Genomic DNA, 15,114 nt, shown 5'->3' with positions numbered 1-15,114 from the left:
CAAATATGCTGTTAAAGTGAGGAATCGATTTCAAGAATTAGATCTAGAAAACAGAGAGCCTGAAGAGATGTGGACTGATGTGCGTGATATAATGCAAGAAGTTGTTAGGTAGTTCCAAAGCAAAAGAAATGCAAGAAAGCAAACTGGTTATCTGAATAGGCTTTGCAAATAGCTGGGGAAAGGAGGATGGCAAAAGTTATGGGGAAAAAAGAAAGATACAAGGCTCTCAATGCGGATTTTCAGAAAATCGCAAGGAGAGATAAGAATGCCATCCTGAACATACAGTGCCTAGCAGTTGTGGACAACAGCCAATTAAGGAACACAAGAGCTCTGTATAAGACAATCAAAGATATCAAAGGAAGCTTCTGTGCTAAGCTGGGCGTGATAAAGAACAAACGAGGCAGGGACCTCACGGAAGCCTCAGAGATAAAGAAGAGGTGGCAGGAATACACAGAACTGTACAAGAAGGACCCGGATGTGCAAACCCAACATAAGACGGCTGTGATTACTGATCTCGAGCCGGGCATCCTGAAGAGAGAAGTTGAATGGGCCTTATCCAGCCTTGCTAAGAACAAAGCTAGCGGAATTGATGGCATTCTAGCTGAGTTGCATCAAAACCTCAACCATGACGACGCTGTTAACAATCTGTATACATTATGTCAGCAAATTTGGACAACCCTGGAGTGGCCACAGGATTGGAGGAGGTCAGTTTACATCCCTATTCCAAAGAAAGGCAGTGCCAAAGATTGTTCCAACTACCGCACGATCGCGCTTATTTCGCATGCTAGCAAGGTGATGTTGAAAATCCTCCTAGGTAGGCTGTAGCACTATGTGGATCGGGAGCTTCCGGACGTCCAAGCTGGGTTTCAAGGGCAGAGGAACTAGAGACCAGATTGCCAACCTTCGCTGGATCATGGAAAAAGCAAGAGAGTTCCAAAAACCCATCTACTTCTGCTTTATTGATTATGCGAAAGCGTTTGACTGCGTAGATCACAGCAGATTGTGGCAAACTCTCTAAGAGATGGTAGTTCAAAATCGCCTCATCTATCTCCTCAGGAACCTGTATGAAGGGCAAGAGGCCACAGTCATAGCATGGTCTTACTGATTGGTTTCCGATTGAGAAAGGAGTGATACAAGGCTGCATACTGTCGCCCTGCCTATTTAACCTATATGCTGAGTGCATCATGAGGAAAGCTGGTCTGGACGAGTCTTCAGCTGGAGTGAAGATTGCTGGGAAACGTATCAACAACCTTAGATATGCGGATGGTACCACTTTAATGGCAGTAAGTGAAGTGGAACTCAAGAGACTTCTGATGCGCATACAAGAAGAGAGTGAGAAGTTTGGACTTAAACTGGGCATTAAAAAGACAAAGATCATAGCGTCTTGCCCCATCAAGACCTGGAGCATCAAGGGACAAGAAGTGGAAGCTGTGACAGATTTTCTCTTCTTGGGCTCCAAGATAATCCCGGAAGGAGACTGCAGCCATGAAATTAGGAGACGCCTACTTCTGGGAAAGAGCCATGGCTAGCCTTGACCACCTAGTAAAGAGCAGAGACATTAGTCTGCCAACCAAGATCCGTATAACTCGTGCTATGGTATTTCCAGTTGTGATGTATGGATGCGAGAGTTGTACTGTGAAGAAGGCTGACCGCCGAAGAATTGACGCGTTTGAATTGTGGTGCTGGCGGAGAATCTTGAGAGTTCCTTGGACGGCCAGAAGATCAAATCAGTCGATATTGTCGACCATAAACACTGACTGCTCATTGGAGGGTCAAATTCTAAAGTTAAATCTCAGCTACTTTGGTCATCTGATGAGAAGAGGGGAGTCGCTGGAGAAAGATTTGATGTTGGGAAAGGTTGAGGGTCACCAGAGAAGGGGTAGGCAGCGAACGCGATGGTTAGATGGCATCCTCGGGGCATTGCAGATGAAGTTATGTTATGTTAGGAAGATAGTGAGAGACCAGAAAGCGTGGCGTGATATGGTCCATAGGGTCACGAAGAGTCGGACACGACTGAACGACTGAACTGAAGTTGATGCATTTCTTAAAGTATGCTTTATGACAAGTATGTGTAGACAGGACAAGGCGCTTGGTGGGACACAGGTTTTTCGACCAGGTGCAGCGCCTTTCAAGTGCAGGCTACCAGCCTTCACTGATGGCATCAGTCGCTGAAGATAAGCTAAAAAACAGCTATCAAGCCTGATCAATTGGATCAAAGTAAAGTTACGGTTATTCCATATATACATGGGTTCGCGCACAATCGGTTGCGAGGGCTGGCATAAAAGTGGCTTGTTCTGCACCAGATAAACTCTCAGGATATGCAGGAGGGTTAATCGCACAGGACAAGTCTGTCGCTTGTAAAATGCATCACCAGCAGCGCTTCGTGAAGTGTTCCAGGAGCGCAGTGTATTCAGTACCACTCACCCGTGGTAAACGATATGTTGGCCAGACAGGGAGATACCTTAATGAGAGGCTGAGGGAGTATACCAAAAAAATGTTATAGACAAATCAGGCAGCAAAATGACTTAACACATTCGGAAAAGCCGTAACTGCACTCCCGAGATGAGAAACACCACAGTGTTGCACAGGTGCAGGACTCAACTAGGCCGGGAGATTATAGAAGCAGATGAGATTGAAAAATTTGATTGTGTGTTCGGATAATGTGTGTGTTCGACTGGGCTTTCAAAAAGGAATTAAACTTTCTTGCTCAGCAATAGGCCAAGCTTCTTTGATACAGGTCTCCTTGTGAGCAGTAATTGTCCGTGTGTGCTTGCTTTCATTTCGTTCATAAGAGCAAATACAGTAGTTAAGCAAGTGGTCTTTCAATAAAACCTGAGTTGTTAGAGCGCCTTCTCCAGTCTACTCTGTTCCTTTTGTCCCACACTTAAAACATATACTGTAAACAATTAACTCTCATGGGAGTTACTTCTTGTTCCTTTATTCTCTTTCTTCTGTATATCTGTTTTTCCCTTGTTTTTCCCTTAAGCAGTATATATGTGCAATATGCATATCTAGCCCAGATATAAGTTTTGTCAATATTTTATTAATGTTGAAATTCCATTGCATCGAAACAGATGTCTTATAGCCATCGTTTGCCTTTGCGAGGTGTTTTGGTCGTAATAGCTAGGGATGGGGGGGGGGACTTCCTTTAATTCATAACCCTGCACGCGCACGTATGTGTATACATCTGTGAAATATCTCATTTTAAAGATCAGTATCAGATAAAAATATAACTGACCCAGGGACATAAAAAATTAAGTGGGAAGAATTGGTGGGAAGAATAGTTCCTTAATTAAACCTGTTGAACCAGTAAGGATTTTCTTACAAATAGGGTTTGTATGCATGCATGCTCAGTGCAGCAATTATTATTAATGATTATACTGTTTCTTTGCACCTCATTAGAAATAATATAGCTGTCTCCCTCCCCCCCCCTTTTTTTTTTCTTTCATTCACTGTATAATGCAGTGCTCCTCGATCTCTTAATTGAGACCGAGGGGAGGTCAATGTGGTGTGAACTGCAACCACAGTTCCGAGAGCAGGTCGCGGAATCGGGCATGACGAAATAATTACAAAACTTGGAAAAGAACGGATACCCAAAAAAGCTTATTGAATGTGTGTCCAGACATCAGATCGACAAGCATTTGCAGCCGATGCCTACACAAAATGCAACGTCATCATCTCGACCAAAAGGCATGCTTTTGTACATTCTGGGCATAATTAGGCAAAGGCATGGGTCTTCAAGAAGCAAATGTGCATACTGGCCACATGCCATCCAGTAAACTGCGAGGGGCTCTTTTGAATTTTAAAGAGGCTTTGCCCCATTCAAAGATGCCAGGTATCATACATAAGATACCATGTGATGATCATCTTAGACTCTGTCTACATAGAGGAGATGAGAAATTTGACAAGTGTGATAAAAGAGCCCCGAGGCCACTAGAAACCTGACAGCATACCAAATGCTTTGGTAGAATACATGCAGAAATAAGGGCATGAAACTGCTTGGGATGACATGATAATCATTGCTACCAATAGAAGTCTATCAGCACAACTGTGCTCGCAATCTCTGATACAGTCAATGCCAAACAAAGGGGAATCTTCATCGTGCTTATGCAAAATCATTATGTTGACCTGTCAAAGCTACTTAAAGGTTTAGACGGCCGGTTCTTGAATGAGAAACTTGTAGGGTTTCCAAATTTTATACTGTTTTTTGAATTGGTTAGTGGTCTGAGACACATTCTACCATGTTCGGCTGTTGAAACATGAGCCAAAATAGTGACGAAAAAAATATTACATCACAAATTTCTTAGCAGTCTGAAAGGAATACCATGAAATGGTTGATGTACAGTGGACTCTCTTTCGGACAGACCTTAATGGGCTATGTAATAACAAAGTTTAGAAACCAACAGCAGCTATAAGAACATTTTTTAATACCAGCAGAGTACCTGTAATATATTATAAAGCATATCTACACACTGGTAATAACAGCAGACAGCATTAGTTGTGAAAGCCTTTTCTGACCTTCCTTCCACTCAAGCACAAATATGCCACCATACACTCCCGTAAGTACATCTCCATGACTAGGTCTAAGCTGTATACGCAATGCGTCATGGAGTCATCTCTACATGAGGCACTGCTTCTCTTTATTTTTTTGCAAAGGTGCATGGAAGACATCAGGGAGTGCCCTTCTTGCACAGAATCACTGTATACAAATATTTTTTATTGCTTACTTCCACCTTGCCAGTGGCAATAGGGATGTCAAATTCCTGGAAAATTTAAAGGCTGAGAAAAACCATATTGAAAAATTTGGAAAAATATTGAATATTTTCATTCATGAAGAAATGCATATACTTGCATTAAAACAGCAAACAGTCTTTTCTCCTAGCAGTTTGTTGCTCATGAAAATGTTGCGCCACATTTAGATGGTTATAAAAGACATAAATGACACCTCTGATGGTTCTAGAAGATTATCCTGTCTTATTTAATTTACAGCTTCCACTACTGCAATGAGAAGAAGTGGTCAAAGTTTGGCTTTGTGCATACCAAGGGCAGGAGCAGGTTCATGGGATAGAGTGCAGAAGCTGTGTTCATTCATTCTAACGTAAAGCTTAAAGCATCTAGTTTGAGAGCGGCACCAGAAATGAGAGCAGCAGTGATTCGGAGTATTGCGGGTAGACGAAGTCCTGGGTTTGTTTCCGTGCCTCTTTTCCCTAGTGCGTTTTTTTCACCTCATACATTTTCGCTTGTGATTAGCTTCTTTTAATGAAATCTTATGTGTAGTTCAATCTACGTCTTCTTTTTTTTTGCAGTAAATCATGTGGCAATAAGGTCTGACAATGTTTCTGCGGTTTTTTTTTCTTCCTGGTATTCTCGTCATTTTACATTCCTGTGAGTTATCTTGTACTGTTTGAGGTTTATCTCATTTCCCTTATGTCAAACGCATGATCAAATCTACAGGCAACTATTGTGTATGTTCCTCCTGTGTTCCGATGTATGCTTACTCTTGCTAGTGCTTTTATGTTTTTAAGGGAACGCTAAGGTGCAGTTGAAAGATTACCCCATTTGTCCCTAAATAAGCCATGCGGAATAATAAGTATCGACCACACTTCTACATTGTAAGCAATATTCTAATCATTTAATCAGAACGGTGCCTTTTTTTCATTGTGTAATCATGGTACATTAAAGTTGACCACAATTTTCAGTAGTACAAGAAGCCATATGTAACAAATAAAATTCTGCCCTGTTTCTTTACAGTCAATACAAAACAGAAACCTGAAATGTCAGTTCTGTACATTTTCCTGCGATGTTTCTTAGTTTAAATTTCACCACAATTTTTACTAAATCATTGACATGGCAAGGCACTCTAGTATCGACGATGTTTTTGTGTTCGCTGTTCATTTTGAGTTTTTTTTTTTTTTCTTCCATTCAAATTCGATCATGTCTTTAAACTGGTTGGGACACCAAATTTTAAGGCTATACAAACATATTACGGGTTTCTGCCTTATGTAAGGTCATGCAAGGCCAAGTTCTGGGCGCAACAAACTTTTATCATATATTTTATTCATCTCCAATGAGCTGTTAAATCTTTCTCCCAACTGAGACTCGTCGTTAGCACCATAATTAATGACACATGAAACACAGAAGGGTATCAGTGAATGCTAGTGACATCACATCTTAGTAACGTGACAGACTATCAACGGCTCAACGACGCTCGACATCTGCATGAAACTACGACCTGACTAGCTTCTCTTCGCACTTCATTTGAAATACAAATAAGCGAAACGAGACTACATTTCATTATGTTAATGCTTTGACACTCAGCTAGTGGAAGTGGGAAAAACAAAAATGCAGCATTTCAGCATACTAAATTTTTCCAGTAGATTAGGCATTGATCACGAAGCTTCTCAGGCAAGCCTAAATTGTGCAAGCAAACCTAAATAACAGCAAAAAAATATTTTTCTGCACCCTTTCCAGTGTTCTTTTGTATTTAGAAGCAGCCATCTATTAGTACAAATTTTCAAGCTTTTTTTAAGGGCATCATACTTAAAGCTTTTGTTTGTTTTAGCGAGCCCTCCCATCTCTATTGACAATGTGTGGGGTAGCTGTGATTCAGTCACTGGAAAAGTTTGTCTTCACTGAAACATGCATGCAGCACCTAGTTTCAATGGAATTTTGTTTCTGCACAGTCCTATTAGGGAAACCAAACAAATGGTCCCACATCGCTCACCTTATCCTAGAATTTGTTGCATTCTGCGGCCTCTAATTAAATATTGAAGTTAGAATACAAATACCTATTACACTTTCAGTGGTGATCTAACACTTATTTGTATAAGTTTGAAATGTTCTTCTTCAATGTCATAATGAAGAGTTGTGCTGCCATTATGAATGTGCCTTATACCTATTCACTTAGCAAAATGCTGTCTTGTTTCTGCACATATTGCTTGAACTTCATTTAGCAATAGTTCTTCAGTAAGATAGTGCAATTAAGTTAACAAATATTCATATTTCATCATTTCTGTTTGCCACTATTGCAGCTTTTCTTCTAGTCTTGAACGAGTATGCAACATCTGGCGAGAGAGGCACCAGCCAAGATCACAAGAACATGATAAAAACTGGTTTGGACAAACAGCTGCTAGACACAGACAAGTGTTACGTGTTAAGTTAATTTTGCAAATTTGTGTGCTTACATAACTATATCTAATTCACTGTGCAACCAATACCCTTGGCTATTACAACAGTATTTTGCTGCCATTCATACAAGTGCTGAAGAATGTGGTTCAGCAATGTCTGATGCCTGAAACATGTCATTATTAGGATAAATGATTGTGATTCATTGCAGTGGTGTGAACACATATCACCACCAAGTGTTGTAGTTTTCTTTGTGTTCAGTGCACTGCAGGCAGTGTTGCTTATATATCGAAATCCCTGGAAGCATGCATGTAGAAACAAGTGAGAAGACAACACTTTTGCAAGATCAAAATCAATAAATATTTTTATTGAAGTGCTAGGACAAGCAAATTCCAACATGAGGTGCAGGATGCGAATTACAACCAGATATCCCCATTAACTGAATGGATTCTTGAATGCAATTGTGAAAGGCAGCAATGGTGTCCATGTCTCTTTGCCTGTTTGTCCTCTGAAATGCATTACAGTGGGATTAATTAGCATGGAAAGTTCTGTTTATTTCGGTATGCATACATTTACCTGTCTTGTGATAGTGCACAATGCTGTCAGCCAGAAAATTTGTCTAGAACATGTTTGTATGCAAGCTCCACTCTAACAGCAATTTTTTAATTGCCAGTAGCATGCAGCCATGGACCTGGGTGAAAATAAAACATACAAGTGAGAAACATGACAAGGCATTCAGGTAAAAGCTCTGTTGGTCCGTGGGTGCAAGCACCACTCTTACGAAGCACCATGGCATTATAAAACACCTCGTGTCTGAGCACTCCTTCCTTTGATTGAAGCAATTCTGTTTTTTGTTAGCTCATAGCTCAGGTGCTTGGTTAGAGCCTCCCTATCCGCCACCTGGGAGACGCGCTCTCTAGCAGTCAGGCTCTGCCGAGAGAAAAAATGTTGTCTGGCTCTGCCAGATGCAGCGCACGATGTGCGAGATGCTGCGCTGAAAGAAAAAGTATACTTACCTGCAGCACACATGACCAGCGTGTTAGTGGTGCACAATGATGGGCTGGAAGGAAAAGTACTTACCTGCAGCATATATGGCCAGCTTGGAGGTGTTTCTCGCGCTCTAACGCACACACCAACCAACTGGTACCATACAGCTGCAAACTTCACCTACAGCTAGGTAAGATCATACAGGAAGCACAAGGACCTTTACAAATGTAGTGGCGGTGATTTCGGCAGAGATGAAAGGCTCAGTCAGTCTAAGGCAGTGCTCTTCTCAGAAGTAGGAATTCACACTTATTCCAAGTACATGCTAGTTTTCTGGGTTAAAAAAAAATGTAATTTGAAGTTAAATTTTCATGCTTGCTTGTGCATTTCCTGCTTCACATTATCTTCATAGATCTGTGCAGAAGAGTGGCATAGGGGTTCCATTCCACTTTTCAAAGATATTCATGTCCTGAAGATGTAATTATAAGAGTATCTTCGGTGGTGCTGTCGAGGATTTGCCTTTTGATACTCTCTTTCTGAAGCTCAGTTGGCTTAGAAAAACCTAAGCTGGACAACCTAGGTTTCTTAGTAGTATGAAACCTCAGTTGATGCCCAGCTTTCTTGTTGGCTGGCTCCCTTGAGTTGTGGGACTTTTGTTGCTTGTTAGTTTCTTCGTAGATCTTCAGCACAGGGTCCAAAAGCTTGCACGCTTTGTTGTGCACTTCTTGAGAAATTTCTTCTTTCACTGTATATTCCTTGATTACTTGCATCTTGGCCACAACCAACTCTGAGTTTGCCACGCTTGTTGAGGCTTCTGCTGCCTGAACACTTTCCAAGATGTGGAAAGCCTCACTTATCTTCGAAGTTGACAACACTCCTAGAGCAGTTTCAGGGATTTTCACAGCTGCTATTTCTGGTGTGCTAGCTATGACCACACCATGAATGTGTTTGCAAACTATTATGGACATCAGATGATCATAGCAAGTGCATGCATAGCTATGCACACACACCATGCACACACTGCATGCAAGAGGGCAGCAAGCACCATCTTTCACCTTTGAGACTTTGTATGCGAGGCCTTTTGTGGACTGGGATTGCACAGTCCATGTTCGATCTTCATTCCTCTCTATAGATGCTGGGCTTGCCATGGCAGTTCGATGGCTCTTCTCAATTCGACTCATCTTGCAGGTTCTCTTTTCTTTTGTGATGTGGCCTATCCTCTTCATAAAAAAATGGTATGCCATGTCCATCAGTGCCGAGATGAGCTTGTCGACACGGTGATTCTTCTTGCCTTCCAGAAAATTATGCTTTAAAGTCCTGTGCATTCTTTCAAGATGCATGTTTGTATTGAACCCGAGGCCAGTTCGAAAACTGTAGGCCCACATTTCTGGGCGGTAAGCATAGTTTGCTTTAAAATACTGCATGAACTCCTGCAGCCTGGGGTCGTTGTTGGCCAAAAATGGCTCAAGAAGCTCAGTCAACTCATTCTTGTCAAGGGATTCTAGCAGTGTGCGAACTGTCCGGTAAATCTCAGCTCCAAGTTCTCTTCCTTTGACTTTCTCCATAATCCTTCGCCTCCAGTTTTTGTCCACATGCCATGAGCAGAGCAGTCGGTGCTGAGGTGGACCCATGACAGTTGACCAAGCCTTGAAGAACTCAGATGCATCATCTGACATAAAAATCTTAGTTGATAATGCTCCTGTGGAAGACTTCACAGATTCAAAGAAGGCTGTTAAAGTTTTTTCATTTACTGTGCTGGAGATAAAGTATGCCATAGGCAGTCCTGCTCCAAATTCATCCAGCACCAGAACAGTCACTAATTCAAACTGGTATCCTGTTGTTCCATGTGTGGAATCAACACAGACTGTTCCTGAGCCCAAAACCTTCAGAAGGTCTTCCTGTGGCTCTGTCATTAGAGCAAGAGCAAAATCCTTCGTGCTGAACGTATTTGTTGAGTCAACAGCCCCCTGCTCCTTGTACAAGCGAACAACAGGTCGGTTCTTGTTCCTCGTGATTTGCACCCATGTGCTAACACTGACAGCATCACTGTCATGACATCTTTCAGGCACATTGAGATTATACTGCCGTTTGATGTTGTGTAAGGTTAAGCGATCGGTCAAATGAAGAGGAGTCAGCTTGACTGTTATTGATGCCCTTATTTTCTTCATTATAGTCTTCATGGGCACTCCTTTTGAAAGGTCACTTGCAATGATTGCTCTTTCCTGGGTGGTCATGGTGAGGTGTGCAATATCTGCATCATGCCCATAATGTGTCCTTTGGTACATCACCTTGACTTCATTCTTTTCTCTAGTAACAATCATAAAAGAAAGGCATGTCTTACCACTCTTGCAGCTTCCCTGGCTCTTCATTGCCCGTACCTTGTTCCCTCGGCTTGGCCTAGCCACTCCTGACCTGTGGCATTTATAGTACACCCTTGTACTTCCACCAGCGAGCCTTTTTTCGCCTTGAGGTGCTATGAATTTGCAGTCCTCATTCACCTCCTCTCTCGTTTTCCATTCCTGGAACTCTGTAAATTGAAAAAAAAAAAAAAAAAAAAAAAAAAGCAGGGCTCTGTATCACTGACAAAGTAATTTCTACACTCATCAAGCATGACTGTTTGAAAAACGTTGTGCACAACACATACTATTACTTACAGTATAATGTAGTCCACATTCCTAAAACTGCATGTGTGGAATAGTTTTTTTTTTTCCAGTATTGCTGAGTATCTTGCAATGTTCAGGGAAATTCTACCATGAAGGTTTAGTTGTTGCAACTAATTATTCTGCATATTTATCAATCTTGGGCTGTAAAATATTCTGTTCAAACTACCAGACTATAATTCGGCTAAAATGCCAACCACAAAGGTAGCTTTGCTAGTCCACATTTTTCCCCACAGTATTTTAACATTGGGATTTGCCCGCATTTTTTTCAAGTGGCAGAAACCGCAGTCGACTGTGGAAGAACCTTTTTATCTGTAAAATTGCAGATTCACAGGACCAATTAAATTTGACTGTTGTGCCGCTGGCTGGACCCATAAATACTAGAGAACACTGCACCAGACAGATGCGAATTTGTGTACCGAACATTGTGACAGTTATAGTACCGAGTGCTGCCACACCTGAGGACCATTAATTATTACAGCATATACATATAGCCCCCTTATTTTTTTCACAAACGCAGAACATTCACCTTTGTGAGGACTTTTGACCTGGGATTCGTATTTATATTATGTATATATATATAGAAAAGAATTGAAGGGGAACTGAGAACCGAGGGGCTCGCTATATATAATTGAAAGGAGAGAATAGTCTACGAGCCCAAGGCGAACATTTGGACATATATTTTTTTAATGTTTTGTTGTTGGTATTGAAAATGTTCCCCTTGGACTCATAGACTGTTCGCTCCTTTGAATTTCAACCATATATATATATATATATATATATATATATATGGTTGAAATACATGCTTGATCTAAATAGTTGCTTACATATATGCCTTACACCAATGCGTTTCTCAAATGGAGGTGGGTGTGCGAAACCCACGCCCACGATAAAAGAAATGAAAGGTCGCGCGATAGCTCTCCGGCTTTTGCTCTGGTTAGAGTGAACTAGTTCACTCTACTCTGGTCTTGCGGGGTCCACGTAGGTTCAATGTCAATGTTAACTTCTCTAAGCGCAAGAGCGCGCGCGAAAGAAGGAGATAGGGATCGAGAGATGATCGTGCGATTGTTGATACCGGCACCACTGAAACTAGCTGATAGACGGGCCTGCAATGCGTGGCGAGCGGCATGATATGTGGAGGAGTCGAATCCCTTATTGTAGCCGCGCGCTGGCATCAAATGCGCGTTGTTTAACCGATCGATTCAATCCCAATTACACAACGTGCTTCTAGTACGCAAAAGATCGCAGCACGAATACAAGATTCGCCCTGCCCTCTACCTTATAGTCTCAATACCGGTCGCAATTGATTAAGGTTCCGCACCACCTTTCCACATGGCTGAAAACCGGTGCACTAAACAAAACCGGCAATTTCACTGAAGTGCCGATCGAAAAGCGTAGACCATTGTTCTAAGTTTCTTGATATAATTTAACATCTGTGCTTGCCTTAGTTTTCCGGAATCGGCGAAAATTGGCAGTCTGCTACAGCAGAATTTTTCACCGTGGCGAGCGGAGAACTTGATTCGACAGGCTGCTCCACCTGACGAACTACGAGACCAGCCCCCAAACTGTATTGCGTCATAGTTCGCCAGGTAGCGCAGCCTGTAAAATCGGCTGCTTCGGTTGAAGAATCGAGTAAAACAGCGCTAGGGGAGACGAAACACGTGAACGACAGACAGATGCATGCTCTGTCGTTCACGTGTTTCGTCTCTCCTAGCGCTTTACTCGATTCTTAAGCATGTGCCAACCAGACCGTATTTGCCCTCTTCTGCTTCGGTTTATTGTCTTCACTAAGCTTTTGCCGCAAATGATAGGTTTTCCTCGATTTCGGAGAAAATGCAGCATGCATAGTAAAGTGAAATTAGTAATGTAAAAACGTAGCCTTTCAAAAGGTACCTGTGGTCAGCGGCTGAGCCGAAATAACGCATTTTTTTTTCCCAACTCGTATAAATATACGTATATGATGGGGTTGAATTCCAAGCTTCTCGAAGCGTCTGACATGGCAACAAGCGAACAAAAAACAAATGAAAATAAAGAAATAAAGAAAAATATCAAATAATCGAAATTATGCTTCCTATACAAAACCGACCACAAATACAGGCAAGAACAGTGCAGCGCGGACATGAACACTATATGTACACAGCTATATAATAAAAACGAGACATGAGAATTAATCAAGCTCTCAGAAAAACGGTCTATTGCGAATATATGGAAGTATTCACGCTTCCTAAAGAACAAGAACTAAAAAAAAAAAAAAAAAATATGAGACGCGGCAATACAGCTCCAGTCTGACATTAGTCTAACATTTATATATCTAATGATCGAGTACATCTTAAATACAGCTTCCAGAAAACGCCTCATCAAGCTAAACGAATCGCAGAATGCCCTGCGAAATTTTGAAAGGCAGCGGATTATATAAACAGCGCATATCGCCGAGAACATGGAAAAAAATAAATTATGCTTACATGTATTGCGCATGCGAATTCGCCTGTACCAAAAGTTCAAGCCGCGAATGCTCACATCGCAAAACCGAATATATATATATATGGAATCACACATGTGCTGATCGAAGAACGAGACAGAAAAAAATAAAAAATAAAAACGAAGTATGTATATAATTACTTACCTTTGTCGTTCGCGAAGGACAGTTGCCGATGTTCGGCTGGGAACTGGTGTACGTCGCTATAGTGACGAGTCAAGTTTTCCAGCGTCGAGAGCCCGCGCAGTTGCACTCATCACACTTCAGGACAGCTCCTTTGCCTCCAACTTGTGAACATTTCTCTTATGCTGTAACATGTTCTTGCGCGCAGTGAAGACTTTGTTGCAGATGTCACAGTGCCGATCATGTAGCTGACGATCATCGTGATTGGAATCACGGTCAGCGTGCCGAGGATCGCTTTCACCCTGGTTGGAAATCCCTGCAGCCATTCCGACAGGAGCGCATGCTTCTTTTAACCTCCCGCGCGCGCTCTCAAAAGCACGGGGAATCCAGGGACTCTAGAGACAATCTGGGGAAAACACGTGTGTCCCCAACAGGACATGACGTCACAAAATGTCACGTGACTTGTGACGTTACACGTGACGTCATGCGTGACGTCACACTTTTTGACCAATCAGCGTTTCCAGCCGATCTACCCCTAAACGCTTGTCGCACCAGGCCCTCTAATGCTCGCCGCGGACGAACGGACACCGGATCAGAGGTCACGTGACCGATCGCTTCGGTCCGTCGTGTGAATCCACCTTGGCTCGTGTTGAGACGACAGATGAGCGGGTGAGTCGCAGGCGTGGTCAGGCTCGGTACTCAAACTTTTCCGCAGCCGAGAAAGGCGGCGAAAATGGCAAATTCATTTATTTCATGTCAAAATATACAGCGCAAACACAGACACCAAGAAGAACGACATACACTTGCTGTTTTTCACGATGTTTCGCCGACTAGCCTGCCAATACGTTTTGAGCCTATACACACTCCAGACTAACACACTGAACCAGCGAAGATATAAACACAAGAAGATGATATGAGATTCGCACCAACTAGCCCAATGGTCACCATGTTAACGTTCCAGACTGCATGTCCACAAAAATGCTTCGTTAAGGACAAAGCTTGCTGCAGGTGCTAAACATTGTCAGAGGAAGCAGGGGCTGTGATAAACGGGACGACATACTCCACATGGCTACGAAACCAATCGGAGGCGAGTGCGCGGAGGATTTAAGTCCGGTGAGTCTCCCCGGATAAACTAATCGAATGCAAAGAGCCCAGACTTCGTGATATGCAAGCATATGAAATGCTCATTACACCAGAGGGATGCTGCAAATCAACACCGAGCGATCATCGCCAAGGGCAGGCACACGCCCACGCACATGCCCACTCACGAAAGCTATACCTGCCGCTGTAGTGTGATATGCAAAACTTCGGAATTCATGCACGGCACACTATCTGTTCATTTCTGACTCGCACACTGCATTGACGCTTCCCTTAACCCATATTCCGTTTGCCCATATATAATGTGAATGAGATATCTTGGTGTATTACTGCTACAAGCGTAACCCACGTTTCCTTCACAGTTATATATGCATCGATGCATCGCAACCCTCTTGACGCGTTGAACATATATTAATTACCCTGCAAGATGAGATCACAACAGATTCAGACCGTTCAGGCTGCCACGACTCAAGAGCAATGCCCTACAGTCTCAAGGCTCTAGGAAATACCAGCTACGAAATCGTACGCACAGCCCACAGATTGGTGAGTATGCCCGGGCCTTTTCATGCAGAAGCTACTGTCAACAGCTGCTGGATGAGCACAGGGAACTTGTTACAATATTGCAGCTTAATATTTATAACACTGTAA

At 42.5% G+C, this 15,114-nt stretch overlaps 1 protein-coding gene and 1 long non-coding RNA gene across 7 annotated transcripts in view; both read right to left on the bottom strand.

Moving 5' to 3' along the window:
- The window catches only part of LOC146187623 (uncharacterized), a 62,469-nt gene that overhangs the window by 38,357 nt on the left and 8,998 nt on the right, over positions 1-15,114 (bottom strand). The gene's annotated exons all lie outside the window — the stretch shown is intronic.
- Positions 7,074-13,703, bottom strand: LOC146187624 (uncharacterized). 6 transcript variants are annotated; one of them, XR_014707371.1, is made up of 4 exons: positions 12,213-12,363; positions 10,488-10,636; positions 7,702-7,816; positions 7,447-7,633 (listed from the first exon to the last, which is right to left on the bottom strand). XR_014707371.1 is itself a non-coding variant. In XM_084603469.1 (2 exons), exon 1 carries the CDS (start codon positions 10,428-10,430, stop codon positions 8,562-8,564), a length of 1,869 nt encoding a protein of 622 aa, XP_084459595.1. In that variant the 5' UTR covers positions 10,431-10,444; the 3' UTR covers positions 7,074-7,633; positions 7,702-8,561. The 6 variants fall into 6 exon arrangements, 1 of the variants encoding a protein (XP_084459595.1); XR_014707368.1 differs by lacking the exon at positions 12,213-12,363 and adding an exon at positions 13,393-13,703 and having other exon boundaries at positions 7,448-7,633; positions 10,451-10,636; XR_014707369.1 differs by lacking the exon at positions 12,213-12,363 and adding an exon at positions 12,048-12,130 and having other exon boundaries at positions 7,448-7,633; positions 10,451-10,636.

This window comes from Amblyomma maculatum, chromosome 5 (genome assembly GCF_055883805.1).
Source record: "Amblyomma maculatum isolate TAMU_Amacu chromosome 5, ASM5588380v1, whole genome shotgun sequence".
Lineage (NCBI taxonomy): Eukaryota > Metazoa > Arthropoda > Arachnida > Ixodida > Ixodidae > Amblyomma > Amblyomma maculatum.
The sequence above is the reverse complement of the archived record's forward strand: the minus strand, read 5'-3'. Positions and strand labels throughout refer to the sequence as shown.

Bases quoted from the DNA above. Each gene is read 5' to 3' on its own strand.
- LOC146187624 (XM_084603469.1), bottom strand. From the start codon at position 10,430: ATGATTGTTACTAGAGAAAAGAATGAAGTCAAGGTGATGTACCAAAGG.